Source organism: Zeus faber (genome assembly GCF_960531495.2).
Source record: "Zeus faber genome assembly, chromosome: 4".
NCBI classification, from domain to species: Eukaryota; Metazoa; Chordata; class Actinopteri; order Zeiformes; family Zeidae; genus Zeus; species Zeus faber.
The window spans coordinates 35102647-35123114 of NC_137191.1; the positions used below are offsets into that span (position 1 = coordinate 35102647).

General features: G+C 50.2%; 1 protein-coding gene across 1 annotated transcript in view; it reads right to left on the minus strand.

The window, feature by feature from the left end:
- Positions 1-1368: 1368 nt before the first annotated feature.
- lcor (ligand dependent nuclear receptor corepressor) overlaps positions 1369-20468 on the minus strand; it is a gene marked incomplete at its 5' end in the record, with an annotated part of 64209 nt that continues 45109 nt past the window's right edge. The window contains 3 exons of the mRNA XM_079999570.1: positions 1369-2739; positions 4685-4772; positions 6799-7305. Coding sequence (XP_079855696.1) covers positions 1638-2739; positions 4685-4772; positions 6799-7305 — 1697 coding nt within the window. The 3' untranslated portion in view covers positions 1369-1637. The remainder of the gene's footprint in view (positions 2740-4684; positions 4773-6798; positions 7306-20468) is intronic.

Genomic DNA, 20468 nt, shown 5'->3' on the forward strand with positions numbered 1-20468 from the left:
ATTAGCCACTGTTTTGGGCCCCGCAGCGGTGGCGCGACACCATACGACTCCTGCCTTTTTCGCTTCTAGGTCCCGCAGGAGACGCTCGTGTTAGAAACCCACAGCAGTCGCCCTGAGTGAAACAATAACCAAAACAATTGCCGATGGCTTCAGTGCCATAGTGACTCTGAAGATATCGAACCGGCTGTTCTTTCGCCTTCAGAGACGCGAACCCCACCACCTACACCCCGGGAGGCGTTTGGGGGTAAAACTCGAGTTCTGACGGTTGGATTAAGAGGAGGAGAGGAGCGAAGGCGAGAGCGATTGACGGCGACGGCTTCAGACCCGTGGAGGGGGGCGGGGGGGGGGGTGTGGCATGCACTAACGCTAAGGGACAGCAGACGAGGACGATAGCAGCAGGGTTTCACATTCTGGATACCGGAAAGACCGCAGCCGGCGAGGATGCGAGCAGCTTCCACCGGGCGTCCGGATTGGATGGAGCGGTGTGAGGGAGGGGTCGACCTCTGGCAGGGGCGGGGTGGGGCGGGGCGGGGCGGAGCGGGGCGGAGCGGGGGCGCATCCCAATTTGGATTTCGCCTCAAACCGATGGCCCTGGACCTAAATGACTTTCAGCTCTTGCTTCTGGCTTGTCGCAGAGCTGCAGGGGGCAGGGCTTCGGAGACAGACCATAATAAGTGCATGATGCGAGGGGCAAAATGCCGAGGTAACCTGGTCTGTGAGCGCCAGACCCAAATCGTAGTGCAAAAGAAAGCAAACAATGAGATAAAAAATAAAGACAGAGGAAAACGAGGTCCTACGCTAAAAGTCAGTAGTGTCTACGAAACTCACGAACATGCATCCCTGAATGACTTTGTGTCTTTTTGTTTTTCTCCTCCAAAAAAAAAACATGGTTCAGCGTCGCTCTCGTCCACATAGAAAACAGCAGGATATGAAAGGAGGAAAGGAAAGGTTTGCAGTTAAAGCATAATGGCTACCTGGCAACAAGAGGACAGGCTTTGATTTGCAGCCCCGGTGAAGAATATTCAATGGCATGAATACACCTGTACAGTTGGCTTCAGACATGACGGGCGGTCCACTCACCGCTTCTAACTAGTCCTCCGAGAGTTTGTCCAAGAGGATTAATTTTCAACGCAAACCCCCCCACCCACCCCCTTACCCATCCCCTTCCCATTTTCTTTCAGAAACCCATAAACTGCAGTCAAAAGCAGCGGTGGGCCGGCGTGTCAAGTCCAGAAAAGGGGCAGGGTCGAGGGGGCGGGGGCAGGGAAGGGGGGCGGGGCAGGGTTTTTGGGGACGGGGATTATCAGCATGCCTAAGAAAAATTTCAGTAATTGTCGTGTGACCCGTGTCCTCCACTGCATTTGTTCAGCTCCTGGATAGAAAAGCTGAACAAATGCCGGCGTGGCCTCGCTCGGTTGGTTCCACTCCAGTTCGCGTCCAAGGAATCCTCCTCGTCGTATCCCTGCGTTTGTGCTCACCCAGATACTGCAAAGTAAATTGGCACAAATAAAGCCCCGTTCCATTTTTTTTTTTTTTTTTTTTCCTTTCCGAGCAACTCGGGTCACTGGTCTGAGGTGGAGAACGTTCTTTTCCTGTTGTTTAAAGTCAATCGTCGCCCGAACTCCTCTCCTCCCGTGTTAATCGTCTTTCAGCTCGGCGGCTGCCAGCGGCGGCCCCTCATCGCGCGGCGTAGCGGTGGGCGTGTTCTCGGACTCGGCGGTGGAGTCCTGGCCTCCGCCCTCCATCCGCATCATCAGCTTCAGCTTCTTCTTTGGGGGGTTCTTCAGGGTTCCCATGCGCTCCTTCACCTTGTACTCCAGGGTGCTGTGGGGGATCCCGTAGATGTTCTGCGCCTTGGACACGCTCATCTTCCCGCTCATCACCACGGCGATGGCCTCCTCGAGGATCTCGCTGTTGTACTGGCGGTAGCGGCCCCTCTTCTTCCTCGGCTGCTTGGAGACGGAGTCGCCCTCGATGTCGGAGGTGGAGTAGGCCGGCCCGGTGGCGCCGTGGTCCAGGTCGGAGCTCCAGTAGTCGGCTGCCCCGTCCAGGAGGCCCCCGAGGCTTCCCCCGAGGCCCCCTCGGCGGTTCTGCTTGGGCAGGATGGCTCTCAGCTTCCTGCTGAGGGCGTTGTTACCATGGCCGCTGCCCCCCACCCCCATGGCCCCGTAGCCGTAGAGCTCCGAGGCGTGGGACTCCCAGGAGAGATCCATGCCGCGTACCTGAGGGATCTTCAGATCCACAGGAGGCGAGTGGCCCGGCTCCCTCTTGCTGTCCTGGTGGTGGTGGTGGTGGTGGTGGTGGTGTAGGGAACTCTTGGTGGAGAAGGCTCCGTGGTGGTTGTGGTGATGGGTCTCCAGAAGCAGGGGCAGATCCTTTAGGTCGCTGAGGGCCCCGCACAGGGCCCCGCTGGCCTGCTTCAGCTTCAGAAGGCTGTCCAGGTGGGCTTTGCCCCCCCAGGGAGGGGAGGAGCCCTCCCGGCCCAGCAGGGGGTGAGGCTGCCCGAGGTTCAGCAAACCGGCCGACTCCAGATTGGCCAGCGAGAGGGCGGCCGGCTGGTTGAGGAGGCGATGCTTCTGGCTGCGCAGCTCCTCCTTGATGAGCAGCGAGCGGGCCAGCGGCGGCTTCAGGGAGGTGGAGCTGACATAGCCGTCCCTCAAGTCGTCCTGCAACCTCCGTGGCAACAGGCCGTCCTCGTCGTCCGCATCCCTCAGGCTGCCGTCCGCTCTCAGGGAGCGCCTGAAGGTACACAGGGTTGGAGGAAGCATGAGGAGATTGCATCGATGACCACAAGACACGCCGCGCTCCGTCGAAGTCGGAACTCGGAAAAACGGCAAAGGAACGGCCAATCCGGTCGGAGATCCTCGTGTTTTCGGGGCAGAACGCGCGGATTGGGGATCACAGAGACAACAGACCTGGCGTGGAGGCGTCTGTGGTTTCCCAAACGGAGAAATCACATTCAGCGACGTGGAACTAGCGACTTCCAGCGGGATGCAGCGTTGCGCAACCACCACCCAGGGTGTAAATCAGGGGCCGCGAGAGTTTTTCCCTCTGATTCCGTCGACATCTCAACAACGAGCCTTTGCGATAAATTCACGAGTGGAAGAAACTTCAAGAGGCTTTAATTGAGCGTTAAAAAAACCAAAAAACCGAACTCTGACTTTGTGTGACGGGTGTTTTTTTTCGCTTTTCAAACGCGCTCCGTCGATAAGACCTCGGGGAACGGAGGTGACGCTGCGTTCAACCCCATGCTCAGAAAGGCACGGCGGGGGGCCCGGAGCCGCAGAACACGGAGCCTCACACGGGTTCTCTGCTCCAAGCGCAGCGCGGTGTTTCCCGACGTTCCTACGACACATGTATGTTGGGAAAAAGCCCAATTATGACGTAGATGACGTCATAATTGGGCTTTTTCCCAACATACATTTAATAAATAGGCACATTTCCATTGTTGTTTAATTACTATTGTGCATTTTTACTTTCATATTCCTGAAAGTTTTTGGAAATTGGAAGATGCTCCAATTTGACTTCCAAAAATGATGTTGAGGTGAGACGGACCGACAGACAGACAGACGGACGGACAGACAGACGGACGGAGCGTTCCATCCGGAACAAAGTGGGCGTGTCAGAGCAGCGTGGCTCCAGACTCCCGCTGCGTCGAATGTGACATTTGACATTTTTTCGAAAAATGTTTCCAGTCTTCTGAAGCGGTGGCTGCTCCTCGACGACGGAACGTGTCCCCCCCCGAATGCACCGTCTCCCTGCTCCTTCCGCGGCGTCGCTATGGCAACAGCAGCATCTCTGCTCCGCGCTCCCATCGCTTCATGACAAGAAATAGCTCTTTGCGTCAACAGCTGACGGGGGACGTTCGAGCGCAATATTACGCCGGCCGGTATTTTGAGGAGCTCCGGCGTAATGTGCGAAGCGGGAAGTCCTCAGCGGGGGGGCAGATTATCGCAGCGGGGGGAGGGGGAAGGGGGGAGAGGGGGAAAGGGGGAGGGTCTCAGGCTGGATGAAAACAACACAGGGTTCACAGGAGGCTCCGTACTTTAAGGCAGCGGTCTGGAACCTGTGGTTAAGAACCTCGGAGTGGAGCCCCAACAAAGAGGGTCACCCTCCCTCTCTCCCTCCCCCTCACTGTCTCTCCCTCTCGACTTCTCTCTCTCACTCCCTCTCTCACTCCTACTCTCCCTTTTTCTCTCCCCTCTCTCTCCTTCTCTCGCCCTCTCTCACCCTCCCTCTCACCCTGTCTCCCCCAGTCTCACCGCCCCCCCACCCCGCTCTTTTCTTGATCCGTGGGAACCTGCTGTCATTGGATTTGGGAACGAGACATTTGTACGTCACGGCGCGCGGTGATGTCACAAAGCGCCCACGGGGCTGAAACTCCACCACGTTGCGTAAAAGGCAACTTTTCGAAAACGGCCGCGCAACTAAATCCATATTTATGTCGGTTGCGTTGTGGCGGGTTGGAGGAGGGCAAGGGTGGAGGTGAAATGGTTGAATATCAGTGAATAAACGTTTCTCCAACGGCAGGGAGAGCCTCGCCCGTGGAATCAATCCGACCTCACGAGTCGATGGACTGGAGAGAAACTGATAAGCAGGAGCAGCGAGGGGGGCGGGGCCAAACGGGGCGGGGCGGAAGAAACCAAGCCCCCGGCCTCTTTCTCCTCCTTCCTCTCGATCTTACCCTTTGGCTCCGCCCACCAGGGAGAGGCGTGGCTGTGTTTTGAGCACGCTGCTGTGACTCCTCTTGGTGGACAGGTCCAGGACGCCGTCTGGGGAGAGCACAGCTTCAGGAGCGAGCAACGTCAACACACTCCATGGACAAATATCTCCAAATGGACAACTTGACATGGATACTTTGGGGACGGCTGTCAGGTGTGTTGACACACGGGACATCCATGACATCACAACGGCAACGTCAACAAACACACACACACACACACACACACACACACACACACACACACACACACACACACACACACACACACACACACACACACACACACACACACAACCCCAAACAAGAGGAGATGAGGTGGGAGCCACGCACGTCATGTGACCTGTTTCCAGGATTCAGAATGAATAACACGTTAAAAACAAAACAGCATCCTTGTTTTCATTGGACATCAAGTCACGTACGTGACAAACAGAAACCATCCATATAAAACCAAAACTACTATTTCATTTTTCTTCTACAATCGTTAGAATTAAACACGAGAAAACAATGGAGTAAAATGAGGAAATATCTCATTTTGGAAATTACTGGTATGTAAGTGTGTGTGTGTGTGTTTGTGTGTGTGTGAGTGCCACTGACGTTGATTTGAGATCCGGTGTGTGGATTGGATCCTTAAATAAAAAAGTTCTGCTTTTAGAAGCGACCGCGCCGCCGTCGATTTATGGGATTTGGGCCCAAATGGCGGGACTGACGAGCCACGGGACGATGATTCAGCGGGAAAATGAAAAGTAAATGTTCACTCTCAGCGGAGTGAAGGACGGGTGGAGGGGACGGGTGGAGGGGGTGGGTGGAGGGGGTGGGGCATTAATTGGCAAGGTCGCTGGTGATGTCAAAGACGTGTCAATGGCCCCTTTTCCGGCTGGCATGAGGGTGTGATGCGTATCTGGATAACGACCTTCCATTTACACCTGGCGTTAATAAGCCTCCTCCTCGTCTTGGTCGTGACGCTTTGCGATCGGATCTCCACCCAAATGAGGAAGGCGGCGTCAACGACAGGAAAGCGGCGCTACTCTCTGACCTTTACTTACGGTCGGATGGCGGCGATGCCACGCGACAGGCTGCCACGCGACAGGCTGCCACGCTTTTCAAACGTGGGGGCTTCATCCGGCTGTGGGGGGGGGTGGAGCTACAGGGGCGGAGCTGCAATGGGGGGGCGGAGCGACAACCGGCAACGAGCTGACGGCTTCACGGCGACAAGGAAAGTTGAACAAGGTTTCAATTTTATGCAAATGAGAAACGCAGAGCGCCGGGCAACAGCCAATAGGAGGAAAGATACGCTCTCAAAGCCGCTGGTGATGGGAAAACGCTCTGATCACTGCGTTGTTCCTGTTTTTAAAAATGAAAAACGTCACTTAAACGACCGATAAAAGAAGGAACATGTCATTCTGTGTCTCTCCAATAAGAGACGGATGGTAAGATTATTTAAGCAATTTTTTCGGGAGGTCATTTAATCTACTAAATTAACAGACCCACCATTTTAATTTAAAAAAAAAGTAGGCACGCTCCCATCTATCTTAATAATGTATTTGAAAAACGGTTGTTTAAGATATATATATATATATCTATATCTATATCTATATATGTGAGTGTGTGTGTGTAACTGCTTCATCCTGAGCAATTTCCAGCTAATAATAAGAATAATATTAATAATATAAGCAATCATAATAACATCAATAACATTAATATATCAATAATATTAACAATATTAATAATCTTTTAAAATAATATAAATTTTAATAATATCAATTATATCAATATCAATAATATTAAAAATATTACGAATATTTAATATATTAATAATATTCAAACTATTAATAATATTGTGTATTATAAGTATTTTCGGCTCAAACTCTGCTTAGGTTCATTAAAAACAGTTCAAATCTGTTGGTTTGGATGGTGATAGATCATGATTTTCCAGATCATTTGCTGGTAAACAGGGCTTTTTACTCCTTTTTCCACCCTCCATTTTTACCGAGCCAGTAAATCCACTCAAAGTTTCATAGCGTTCCACAAAGAGACAAAGAACAATCGCATTCCTGAACTGGTGCTGTGCGGCTCACCCTGCTGGCCGGGCTCCGGGTCCTGGCTCCTCCTGACGGTCAGGTCCAGCGGGGCCTCCTGGTCAGACATCAGCAGCTTGCTGAGGACGGGGTTCTGTGCAGAGGCAGCAGCAGCCCCCCCTGCCCCCCCTCCTCCGCCTCCTCCTCCTCCGGGGGCCACGCCCTCGTCGCCGGCGGGTGGCGGCGGCGGCGGCGGCTCCGCGGGCCTGAGGCCGGGCCCCGGGGTCGGAGAGGGCGAGGGCGAGGAGGAGGCGGACGAGGGCGAAGGCGAGGGGGAGCCGGGCACGGCCGGCGGGGCCACGGCGGGGCCCTGAGCGGTGGCGGCGGCAGGGGGTGGGGCCACAGGGGCCGCTCTGGGCAGGCTTTGGTCCTTGGTGGTGCCGTTGGGCAGAGGTGGGTCGTCCTGAGTAGTTTTTGAGGTATATTCGGCAGCGAACTGGCGGATCATTCGCTGCATGATCTCACGAGCCACAAGGGGGAGGTGGGGGTCTGAGAAACTGGGCAGGTCTGGGGGGGGAGACGGGGGGAGATCAGACCTGAGCATCAAAACATCACAACAAAACATCTCGGCCCCAACCATGGAGGAACTGATGACAAAATGGTTGCTGAATTTTGATCATTTTGTAATTGAGTGATCATGATCCTGTGTCATTGGAATCCGCATCTCACCGCTCTCCCTCGTAAACAAGCGGAGGCACGTGAACCGCGCCCTTTTTCCAACGCACGAGGGGGTTGACAACCGCCCAAATCCCGTCGTCCTGAGGAACCGCTACTGTCCTTGGACATTAAAAACAAGGCCACTTTTCTTTATTTTGTCTCCCTCCCTCCACACACACACACACACACACACACACACACACACACACACACACACACACACACACACACACACACACACACACACACACACACACACACACACACAGGTAGGAATATCTTTCCAGAAAGGTAGAGGTTGGGTGTGGGGCTGGGTTCTGATCCAAAACTGGGTGGAAGGGTCCATTTCAGGTTTTTAACCGCGAAAAAGAAAATAATAATAAAAAATTGACTGAATTTGCACCGTTTCTGATGTTGAACCGAACCAAAGCAGATCAAAGCGGATCTGATCAAACCCTTCACTGAGGATCGACGTTCCGCTCACGGAGTGGAACACATCAGAGAGGTTGAAATCCCAAATCAAGTTTGTGTCGCGACTTGGTGACTGATGTGGATCCTGAAGGCTGGATGAGAACCAAGCACCTCCCCAAGCACCTCTCCAAGCACCTCCTAAAGCACCCACTCACTCTGCCGTCACACGACACAAACACGTTCAAACACGTCCTCGGATTTATTTCGGGCAGTAATCCCAAATCGTCTCTCTGTGTCCGACGCCCCCGACGTCACAGCGATTTGGAATTGATCTGTGAATAAATCCTCCCTTCCCAGTGTGAGCTGCAGATAACAACCCAGTTAAAGTGGTAATCCGTAACATAATCTTGTCTTTTTTTATTTGATACTTTATTCAGCTGGAAAAAACCCCAGCATTTCAACGTACAGTATCACAGTATTTGCATTATTACATGTGCTGCTCTGATTGCTGTTTACATTGCAGCTGGCGGGGTCCGCCACGTTCAGGTGAAAGAACAAGTGAGAGGTTTTAAACGCAGATTGAGTCTGGTGTCAGGTCAGAAAAGGAGATTTATTTTCTTCTTTTGTTCGTCATGTCGAAAACACAATTCAACAGTTGTACACAAATAAAGAGACACGAGCGGCACAGAGACTCATTATTTCATTAGTGCCAAACTGAGAACGCCTGATAATGTACTGAGGCGGCAGGGTGGTGCAGTGGCTGGCTCTGTCCACCTCACTGCGAGGAGGCTCCCGATTCGAACCCGGTTGGGGGCCTTTCTGTGTGGAGTTTGCTTCCTCCCACATTCCACAGTCATGCAGGTCAGGTTGAACGGTGACTCTAAAATCGAGCGTAGGTGTGAATGTGAGCGTGCACGGTTGTCCGTCTCTGTATGTGGGCCCCACACACACATCAACACACACACACACACACACACACACACACACACACCAACACACATCAACACACACACACACACACCAACACACATCAACACACACACACACACACATACACACACACATCAACACACACACACACACACACATCAACACACACACACACACACACACATCCACACACACACACACACACACACACATCCACACACACACACCAACACACAGATCAACACATACACATCCACACACACACACACCAACACACACATCCACACACACACACACACACACACACACACACACACACACACACACACACACACACACACACACACACACACACACACATCAACACACATAGATCCACACACACACACACACACACACACACACACACGCACACGCAAACACACACACCAACACGCACACACCAACACGCACACACACACACACGCACACACACACACACGCACACACACACACACACACACACCAACACACACACACACACACACACCAACACACATCAACACACACACACACACACATACACACACACACACATCAACACACACACACACACACATCCACACACACACACATCCACACACACACACCAACACACAGATCAACACATACACATCCACACACACACACACCAACACACACATCCACACACACACACACACACATCAACACACATAGATCCACACACACACACACACACACACATCAACACACATACACACACACCAACACGCACACACACACACGCACACAGATTGTGCGTCACGTTTGTACTTCAGTAGATGAAGCTGTGTCTCCTGTCCTCAGAACCCGCTCGTCGACTCAACGCAGAATTAAAAAGGCCTAAAAATTGTGCACCTCTCAGGACGCCCTCCTCTATCTGACGTCTTATCACCTCGTCTCTTCCCGTCCGTGGCATTTACACATGCGGCTCCGCTAACGAGGCAGATTGATCGATCGATCGATCAATCCTGACCTAATCAAGGCAGAAAAACAAGAAGCTCTTGAGGTGCTCGCTGCAGCCGACTCTTACAGCGAGCGCCACCCGAGGCTGGAGCCCAAAAGGTGGAGGTGGAGCAGAGCACAGCAGAGCAGTGGGGACGCAGAGTACTTTGCAGAGTACTCTACAGAGTACTCTAGAGTACTCTGCAGTACTCTGAGCACCTGCCCCTGCACCTTTTAAAAAAAAATGTTCCTTTAAGCGGATTGGGCAGGGAGGTAGCGGAGTGCCTGGGCAAGATGCATATTCATGAGGACCACGTCCTCGGCGCACCCTGGATGTGCGCACGGCGGAGCGCAGATCACGGGCGTCGCCGTCTGCGCTCGCTGGTGCTGCTCCGTCTGCCCAGAGCAGCAGGACGCCTGTAAGCGGAGCTGGGGTCCATGTGCCGGCCCCCCTCAAAGCCTGGGGCTGCAGGGCGGGGGAGTGGCATGCTATCACCGGTGGTTACTGGACAGCTCTGAGTGGAGAGGGGGAGAGCCTCCGCCCCCTGCCTCCGCCCCCCTGCCTCCGTCTCCCTCCCTCCCACTCCCTCTCTCCAGGTTCAAAACAAGGTGAACTGCACTCACACCGTTTCAATGTGCAGATTTGTTTTGATTTGGCAGATACAAAAAAATCCACAAATCATCCGTCCTCAATGTCAATTGCGATAGACGATTTAATCGTAAATCTGCCCAAGCCTAGAGTAGAGGTAGAGTAGAAGTAGATTAGAGTAAAGGTAGAGCAGAGGTTGAGTACAGTAGACTAGAGTAGACTAGAGTACAGTCGAGGAAGAGCAGAGGTAGAATAGAGTAGAGTAGAGTAGAGTAGAGTAGAGGTAGAGTAGTTCAGAGGTAGAGTAGAGTAGAGGAAGAGTAGAGTATAGGTAGAGGTAGAATGAGTAGTGTAAGGTAGAGTAAAGTAGAGTAGAGCTGACCGCAACATGACTAGACCGACTGGAAAACCAGGGGGGACTTTGTGGCACAGTCCCAACTGGTTTAAATCCTACTTAGAGGTAGAGTAGAGGTGGAGTAGAGTAGAGGTAGAGTACAACAGACTAGAGTAGAGTAGAGGTAGAGTAGAGGTAGCATAGAGGAAGACTAAAGTAGAGTACAGTAGAGGAAGAGTACAGTAGAATAGGGGTAGAGCAGAGTTAGAGTAGTGTAGAGTAGAATAGGGTAGGAGTAGAGTAGAGGAAGGTGGGAAAACCAGGGGGGACTTGGTGGCACAGTCCTAACTGGTGTAAATCCTACTTAAAGCACAGGTAGTACCTTGTGTCTTAAGGTAATTACACATCTAAGCAGACATGACATGTGGAGTTCCCCAAGGCTCCATTCTGGGGCCCCTTCTGTTTCACATCGACGTGCTCCCACCAGCTCCGATTATGGAAAACAGCTCAATATGTTTCCATAATTACGCAAAAGAAACACACATTTCTATAAGCACATCAGCAGAGGGGGGACGGTCCAATACAAACACAAGCTAGAACAGCGCTCGGCTTTAATGGCTCATGTTAAAAAGCACAGACAAAGGCAGGAATCTTGGGTGTCGTCATGAGCTCGGACCTAAATTTCAACGGCCACATTGAAACAAATACAATGTCGGCCGACTACAACCCGGAGGAAAATAGCAACTATTAAAGGACTTATGTCTCAGTACAATTTGGAAAAAACTTGTCCATGCATTCATCTTTAGACCAGAGTACTGTAACGCTGTCCTCACAGGTCTCCCTCAAAGATGATCATCAGACAGCCGATCCAGAACCAGCTGCTCCAGTCCTCACCCAGACCAAGTTACGCGGGTCACAACACTGCAGATCTCACGCCTTCACACCGGCTTCCTGTCCGTCAAGGAACTTACCTCAGTGTCCTCCTGTTGGTGGAGAAAGAACTGAGCGCTTTAGAGCCAAAACACATTTGTGATCTTCTGCGGCGTGATGTGGCGTCCAGAGCTCTCAGGTCGCCTGGGACAGCTCTGCTTTCTGTCCCCGGAGTCAACACCAAACGAACTAAAGATGGAGGAGCGGCGTTGGGTTGTCATGCTCCACATAACTCTTCCTTTAAAATCAAGGCTGACACTTCTCTGTTTGCCGCTGCCCTTTGACTCCTCTCTTTTATCACCTTTCTTTTGCACTTTGTCTTGATGCTTCTGATGTTTTATGTAAAGCGCATTAAATTGCCTTGTTGTTGAAATGTGAATACTCGTGGCTTTGTGCTTCTCCGGGGTTACCGTTTGGCCTCGACAAGGAAAAACACTGTTCGGGGAAGAGGCCAAATACTTGTTAACAAAGAGTAAAACAAGGTTTTCTTTGATTCATTTCTTGCACTGCACTATAACTTTTATTTATTCTATGTATATAATTTTTTTAACTTTATGCATTCTATGTATTCTATTTTTAATCATGCATTCCATGTATTATATTGTTTAACTTTATGCATTCTATGTATTTTAATTTTTTTTTTACTTTATGCATTCTCTGTATTCTATTTTTAAACCTTATTCGTTCTATGAATTCTAGTTTTTTTAACTGTATGCATTCTATGTCTTTTACAAAGTGTTTCTTTGCACTTTGTCTTAATACTTTTGATGTTTTATGTAAAACACAATGAACTGTCTTGTTGTTGAAAAGTGCAGGATAAATAAACTTGCCTTGCCTTGAGTAGAATACAGTAGAGATAGAGTACAGTTGTGGAGAGAAGAGTAGAGGTAGAGTACAGATAGAGTAGAGTAGTTGTAGAGTAGAGGTACAGTATAGTAGAGGTAGAGTACAGTGGAGTAGAGTAGAGGTAGAGTACAGTGGAGTAGAGTAGAGGTAGAGTACAGTGGAGTAAAGTAGAGGTAGTGCCAGAGAGAGCATACTGTGTAGTGAAGAGAATATAAAGGAATCTCTGCTTTGCAATTTTGAATTGTATTAATTACTGTACAAAAAAATTAAACATCATTATTTTGGGTTTATAGATTGTGACATACATATATGTACATTATATTCATTATATTCATTTATGAATATTTCTTCTGGAATAAATGACAGGATTAGGTGACATATTTTAACACTAAACAGCCAACGAACGGGTAAAACAGAGTCAGTTCCGATTCTACCATCAATGAATGCAATGGATCGGATCAAATTGGATTTGTTTGTTTGACTTGGACTTGAAACACAAACGGATCCTTTGAGAGAAACTGTTGAGTTACGGAGCAGGGAAAGCTCTTCCTGTTCCCCAAAGTTTGAGACGCTTCGACGCAAGCAACAGCAACAGAAGGTGCGTTTAATTAGCAGCGCAGGGGTAAAGAAAAACTATAATTATGGAGCTCATCATGAATTCCTTCACACATTGTCAATCACTTGAGAGGAGTGGGCGGCACCTTTTACGCGCAGCTGTGCAGTCATTTGAAAACGACTGGACTTGTTTCATTGAAATGAACGTTTTCTTTCCATCAGCGTCACGTCCTCACCTGCCATTTTGGGTGACAAACAGGACGTCACGCGGATGTGTTTTCAGTTGTCAAGCTCATTTCGATACTGTTGGGTGGAACCGTTCCAAGTGCTTTTACAATTAGCGCTTCTCTGTCGCCCACACACTCACACACACAGACGCACACACACACACACACACACACACAGACGCGCACACACACACACACACACACACACACGGACGCGCACACACAAACACAAACACTCAAACGCGAGCACACACGGACGCACACACACACACACACACGGACGCGGACACACAAACACACACACACACACATATGGACGCACTCACACACACACACACACACACACAGACGCACATACACACACACACACACACACACACACACACACATACGCGCACACACACACACACATACACGCACGGACACACACACACACACACACATACGTGCACACACACACACACACACACACACGCACGCACGGACACACACACACACACACACACACACGGACACGGACACACACCTGCAAACACCTTCGTTGCTTGGCGCTGTCCCTCTTGGTCGCCTGCGCGGGCGCTCCGTGGCGATTATGCACATTTTAGTTTTTCTTCTTGTTGACATCGCTACCTCCTTCCAAAACTCATCGGCAGTGATCCACGACCACGACGCACTCGTGGGTATAATAAAAATTCCCTGAATAAACAACTTTGGGGTAAACAACAACAACAACAACTCAGTCGCTGTGCCACGGGTGGGCCGATGGATGGAAGCACCGCGGTAAACGAGGGGGCATTCGGGTCAAATTGAGGAGGCAACCTTACCGTCCACCTCTGCCAAGCACCCTTCCTGCCAATGTCCAGTCAAGATGGATGGACTTTCGAGGGAGGATTACATTCCAACAGGATAGGAGAAACTGTTGCCAGTTCCTTCTCCCCGTGTTCCGAGCCGACAGGTTGGAAGAGTCGGGGAAATCCAAGGGTGGAGGCGTCTGCCTCATGGTAAATAGCCGCTGGTGTAACTCTTGTTTATATTCCACCGCGGGCGGACACCGACACGGCACTGTCGGACCTGTATGATGTGTTGTGTGGATTTCAAAACAAACATCCCAAGGCGGCTGTGGTGGTGACTGGGACTTCAACAGGGCCAACCTTAAAAAAGTTCTGCCTAATTTCCGCCAACACATCACGAGTGCCACCAGGGGAGATAGAACTTTGGACCACTGTCACACACCGTACAAGAATGGATACAAGACCGTCTCACTCCCTGCTTTCAGTAAATCGGACCACGCCCCTATCTCGGTACATCCTGTTTACAGGCCGTGCATCGTACGTGGAACAGTGGTGACGAGGGAAGTGAAGCGGTGGTCGGAGCAATCAGAGGCCGCTCTGAGTGAGGTAGACTGGGACTTGTTCCAAACAAGTTCTAGTGATGTCAGCCAGTTTACGGAACTAGCTATGAGTTTCATTGCTACGTTAGCGGACAGCATCGTTCCCACTGTGAAAGTTTGGAAATTTCCAAACCAGAAACCGTGGGTTGATAAATCCATCCGCAGCGCTCTGAATGCTCGCACGGCGGCTTACAATGGAGGTCTTGTATTCGGAAATATGGACAGTTGCAATGCGGTATCGTACAATTTGTGGAGGGTGGTGAAGGACGTTAAATTGATGACCAAAGACAGAGTGGAGCGACAGATGGAGCAACGGGACACCAGACGCTTGTGGCAGCGGCTGCGGACTATTATCAACCACAAGAGCAGCCCCTCTCCAGCCACGAGTGAGGACGCCTCCCTAGCCAACAAATTGAACTCCTTTTATGCGCGGTTTGAGTCTGGCAACAGCACTGCTGGTTCACCGGCTAATTGGAGTTACACCGCTGGGGATGAGCGCACACTCTCAGTGTCTGAGCATGACGTCAGGAGGGCTCTGATGTGTGTGAACACCAGGAAAACTGCGGGCCCAGATGGCCTATCTGGATGAGTACTGAAGACCTGTGCTAATCAGCTAGCCACTAGGATATTCAATGCCTCCCTGGCCTCAAGAGATCTGCTGTCCGGTGGCCCTCATCTTGGTGGTCATAAATTGGTCCAAGAGGCTGATTTAGGATTACATCTGTGCCTCCCTCCCCCTCATCACTGACCCGCTGCAGTTTGCATACTGGCCGATCAGATCCACTGACAGCGAGGATTCCCAGGTACTGCACACCACGCTCACACACCTGGATGGCCGTAAGGGGGGCTATGTGAGATTGCTATTCATCGACTATAGTTCAGCTTTCAATACCGCAGTCCCCACCAGACTGGCTGTCAAGCTGGGGGAGCTAGGACTGAATACTCCGTTGTGTGCCCAGATCCTGGACTTCCTCTCAGCCTGGCCACTCGTGGTTACGTTGGGGAGGCACAGCTCCAGCTCCCTCACCCTGAATACAGGATCCCCCCCAGGGCTGCGTCCTTAGCCCCCTACAGTACTCCCTGTACACACATGACTGTGTGGCCAGGTCCAGCTCCAACACCATCATCAAGTTTGCTGACGACACCGTTGTGGTTGCCTGATCACTGACAACAATGAAAAGGCCTACAGCAAGGAGGTGACAGACCTGTCACTCTGGTGCCAGGGCAACAGCCTCCACCTGAACGGCAGCAAAACTAAGGAGCTGATTGTGGACTTGAGAGGATTACAACCGAGGACGCACACGCCCTTGGTGATTAATGGGACTTCTGTCGACAGGGTGAGCAGCTTCAAGTACCCGGGAGTCCACATCACAGAGGACTTAACATGGACTTTACAAACAGACACTGGTGAGAAAGGCGAGGCAGCGTCTTTACCACCTCAGGCAGCTGAGGAAATTCAGGGTCTCGGTGAGGATCCTCAAGTCCTTCTACTGTGGAGCAGTGGAGAGCATCCTGACAGGCAACATCACTGCCTGCTTTGGGAACTGTACTGCTCAGGACAGGAGGGCCCTGCAGAGGGTGGTGCGTTCAACGTACCACTGGAACTACCCTCCCCTCCCTGCAGGACTTATACACCTGGAGGTGTAGTAGCAGAGCTGCAGCATCATGAAGGATCCTCATCACCCCAACAACGGACTGTTCCAGCTGCTGCGGTGGAGCAAGAGCCTCCACAGCCACGCAGCGAGAACAGAGACTGAGACGGAGTTTCTACATCAAGACATAAGAACTGTCAACACTGAACTCACCAGGGCTCCTCACTGCCTTACTGTACTGTATGGAGCATACTGTACTGCAAATGTACTGCAACACTGTACTGGGTTACTGCATACTGTACTGTATTGCTGTTCGGTGTTACTGTATTGCTGTGTCGTACAGTTGTATACTGTACTGTATACCTCAAACTACCTCACTTTATTCACATGCCACTTTACTGCACATATCTGTATAAACCCAATACTCTATTCCACTGATTTCTATTTTGTATTCCTGTTCAGTATATTATCTTTTACCCATATTTTATTCAATTACTAAATGAATTGCGTTTTAGGAATCAGTTTGTTTGTTTAGTTCATTAGTTGGTTATTGTGCATAACCTCCGGGTGCGTTGCAATGTGGCTTCACTACATACTGCATATGTATGAAGGTATGTATATGTATGTGACCAATAAACCTCTTGAATATTGAACACACACACACACACACACACACACACACACACACACACACACACACACACACACACACACACACACACACACACACACACACACACACACACACACACACACTTCGACACACATCCATGGAAACACATCTCTATGCAGACTGTACATGTAACATAATTGCACACACAGTTATATACAGTAGTGTCAGGTACATTAGGTCAGGAAGAGTCACAGGAACACACACACACACACACACACACACACACACACACACACACACACACACACACACACACACACACACACACACACACACACACACACACACACATACACACACACACACACACACACCAGCTCTTTGGAGCCATGAAAGGCTTGGTGTGTCACTCAAGGACACGGAACGACAACCCTCGTCGTGGCTCCTCCTGGTGTAGAATCCTCTAAAATGTGTCTGTGCTTCGACTTCCCCAAACAGCCCAGGGAGTGTCCCCCCGAGAAAACATCAAGACACCGACTTCCTGGACTACTGATCATTTACCCGCCACTCGTCCATCGTCCCTCGTACACCGTCATTCAACGTTTATAATGCCGGTTGTTCTCAGATTTCACCCTTTACCTGAGGGTTAAGCCCTTCAGCCTCAACGCTCACGGTCCAAGCAGTGTCGTAGAGGATAGCAGACGTTTTACAAGGATAAGAATAACAGGTTAAATATCCCTGTAGGGAACCTTTGTGAAGAACCACGTGAGAAACAACCGGGTAGAGGTCGTTTTAGGTAGAGGAGCTTTCTTGGGAGGGCATCTAAAGAAACACAAAGGCGTTGAAAAGTTAATAAAACAAATGCGTTAAATCATCTCATCATGAGGGAACAGGATAGCCAACCGAGATATTTCGGAGCCGCTGATGTAGTTCTCAAAAATGACACTTTGGCCAAAACAAAGCAAAGCGTTTAGATATATATACTCATGTTTCTTTCCTTTCCTCCAATAACACAGAAACCTTGATAAAACCCTACGGTTATGTCATCCCTGCTGTCAAGTAGGCAGCTATAATAAAAATAATAATAATAGACCCAACAACAAATACAGACATATATAACAACAGATTGCCTGCATACATAGAACCATTGTATTTATTAAATCCTACATTAATATAGTTACAGACCTGCCGACAGGGGGTCTCTGGCGTTAGTGGCTGCAGCTACATGACTCCATCAGTTATTCACACCGTAGCGTCTCACAACGAGGATAAGCACATGGTACGCTAGCCACTACAGATTACTATGTACAGTACTGTATACACATCTATCTCATTAGGATGTACCTCTTGACATGCATCATCTCCTCAAGTCACTCAACATGTTTACAACATGTGACTAGAGATGCACCGATTGCACATTTCTTTGGCAGATTGTGATTCCTGATTTAGTTTTTTTTTTTAAGTCTGACCTGAAGATTCTGACTTTCATTCAATTGTATGTTTATAATAAAACATTGATCGCTAAACATCTTTTGCGTCTTTTGTCGTCCGATCGTTGCGAGTTTACATCCGCGATTGGGAGAAATCAAATGTTCTTGTCATTTGGTCTCATTGGGTTTATCTGCTGCACGTCAACGACAAATAAATCACCTGATCTGATCACGGCCACATGATTGGACAGCTGCACACACCGACTGCTGCTGCAATTTCCAGTTCCCACGCTAGTGAGATGGCTGATTTTGACACTGTTTATTATTGTTCCTTATTCACTATGGAACAATAATAGAACATGAAACTGTCTCTGAGTTCCAGTGAAACAGAACATGGGACGGTCACCAGGTTTCAGTAGAATTCAGCCTGAAACTGGACACAACATTTAACGAACATGGAAATGTCCAGTTCAAACTTCAAATCAAAGTCTCTTTCACCTTTAAGTGAAAATCTAACTTTCTATTATCTTCATATGCTACTTGCCTTTCCAAAATGAATTGCAATCATTGCAAAAAAAAGTGACTATAATAAATGTCTGACTCTTCTCAGCCTCCTTCACTGGGAGTCCTCCTCCGCTCACCGCACATTAAACCAACTGAACCGAATGGAACGACTCCTTTTACCAGGTGACTCCAGAACCCAGTCTCAGGGGAAAAAAAATGTCGAGCGAGAGAGCGGAGCGGAGGGTTTACAGACTCACAAGCACAAGGTCGTAGCAGCCCGCTCCGACCCGGGGGACGTCGTTTTAAACACCCAATAAACGTACGCCGTCATTTTGGCGATAGTGGCGCCGCCCCTAGCGGTCGCCTGCGCCGGCGCTCCGGTTTCTTTCTTACTCTTTAGTATTTTTTTCCTTTTTTTATCACAATGTTCGCCAGAAAAACATCAACAATTAACTCATACGGCCGCGATGCACTCATGGATATAAAAATTTCCCTAAACGAACAACTTTGGGACTTTTTATCCGTGGGAGCAGAGTGGCCGGCGGAAATCCTACGCGGGAACACTCGCAACAACAACTACAACAACAAAAATGGAGTCGCTGTTCCACGAGCCGGCCCACGGAGGAAGCACCGAGGTAAACGAGGCGGCATTCGGGTCAGAATGAGGACGCAACCTTACCGTCCACCTCTGCCAAGCATCCTTCTTGCGAACGTCCAGTCCCTGGAGAACAAGATGGATGAACTTCGAGCGAGGATTCAATTCCAGCGTGACACGAGGAACTGTTGCGTCCTCTGCCTGACGGAAACATGGCTGAACCCACTGGTGCCGGATGAAGCCATACGTCCAGCCGAGGCCTTCTCCGTGTTCCGCGGCGACAGAACGGCAGAGTCGGGGAAATCCAAAGGTGGAGGCGTCTGCCTAATGGTAAACAACCGCTGGTGTAACGCCAACAACACCAAATTCCTCTCCCACTCCTGCTCGCCGAACCTGGAACAGCTGACCATACTATGCCGTCCATTTTATCTCCCCCGGGAATTCAGCACGGTCATCATTACAGCCGTTTATATCCCACCGCAAGCGGACACCGATGCAGCTCTGTCGGTTCTGCACGATGTGTTGTGCGGATTTCAGAACAGACATCCCGACGCGGCTGTGGTGGTGACTGGGGACTTTAACAGGGCCAACCTGAAAAAAGTTCTGCCGAATTTCCACCAACACATCACGTGTGCCACCAGGGGAGACAGAACTCTGGACCATTGTTACACTCCTTACAAGAACGGATACAAGCCCGTGTCGCTTCCTGCTTTCGGGAAATCAGATCACGCCGCGATCTCGCTGCTTCCTGTTTACAGGCCTCTGATCGCGCGGGATCTGGTGATGACGAGGGAAGTGAAGCGGTGGACGGACCAATCAGAGGCTGCGCTTCAGGACGCTCTGACTGACGTAGACTGGGACATGTTCCGAGCGAGTTCAAGTGACGTCAGCGAGTTTACGGAGGTTGTAGTGAGTTTTGTGGCTACGCTCGCGGATGAAATCGTTCCTATGGTGAAAGTTCGGATATTTCCAAACCAGAAACCATGGGTTGATAAATCCATCCGCTGCGCTCTGAATGCGCGCACGGCCGCTTACAACGACGGACTTGTATCTGGCAACATGGACAATTACAAAGCGGCGTCG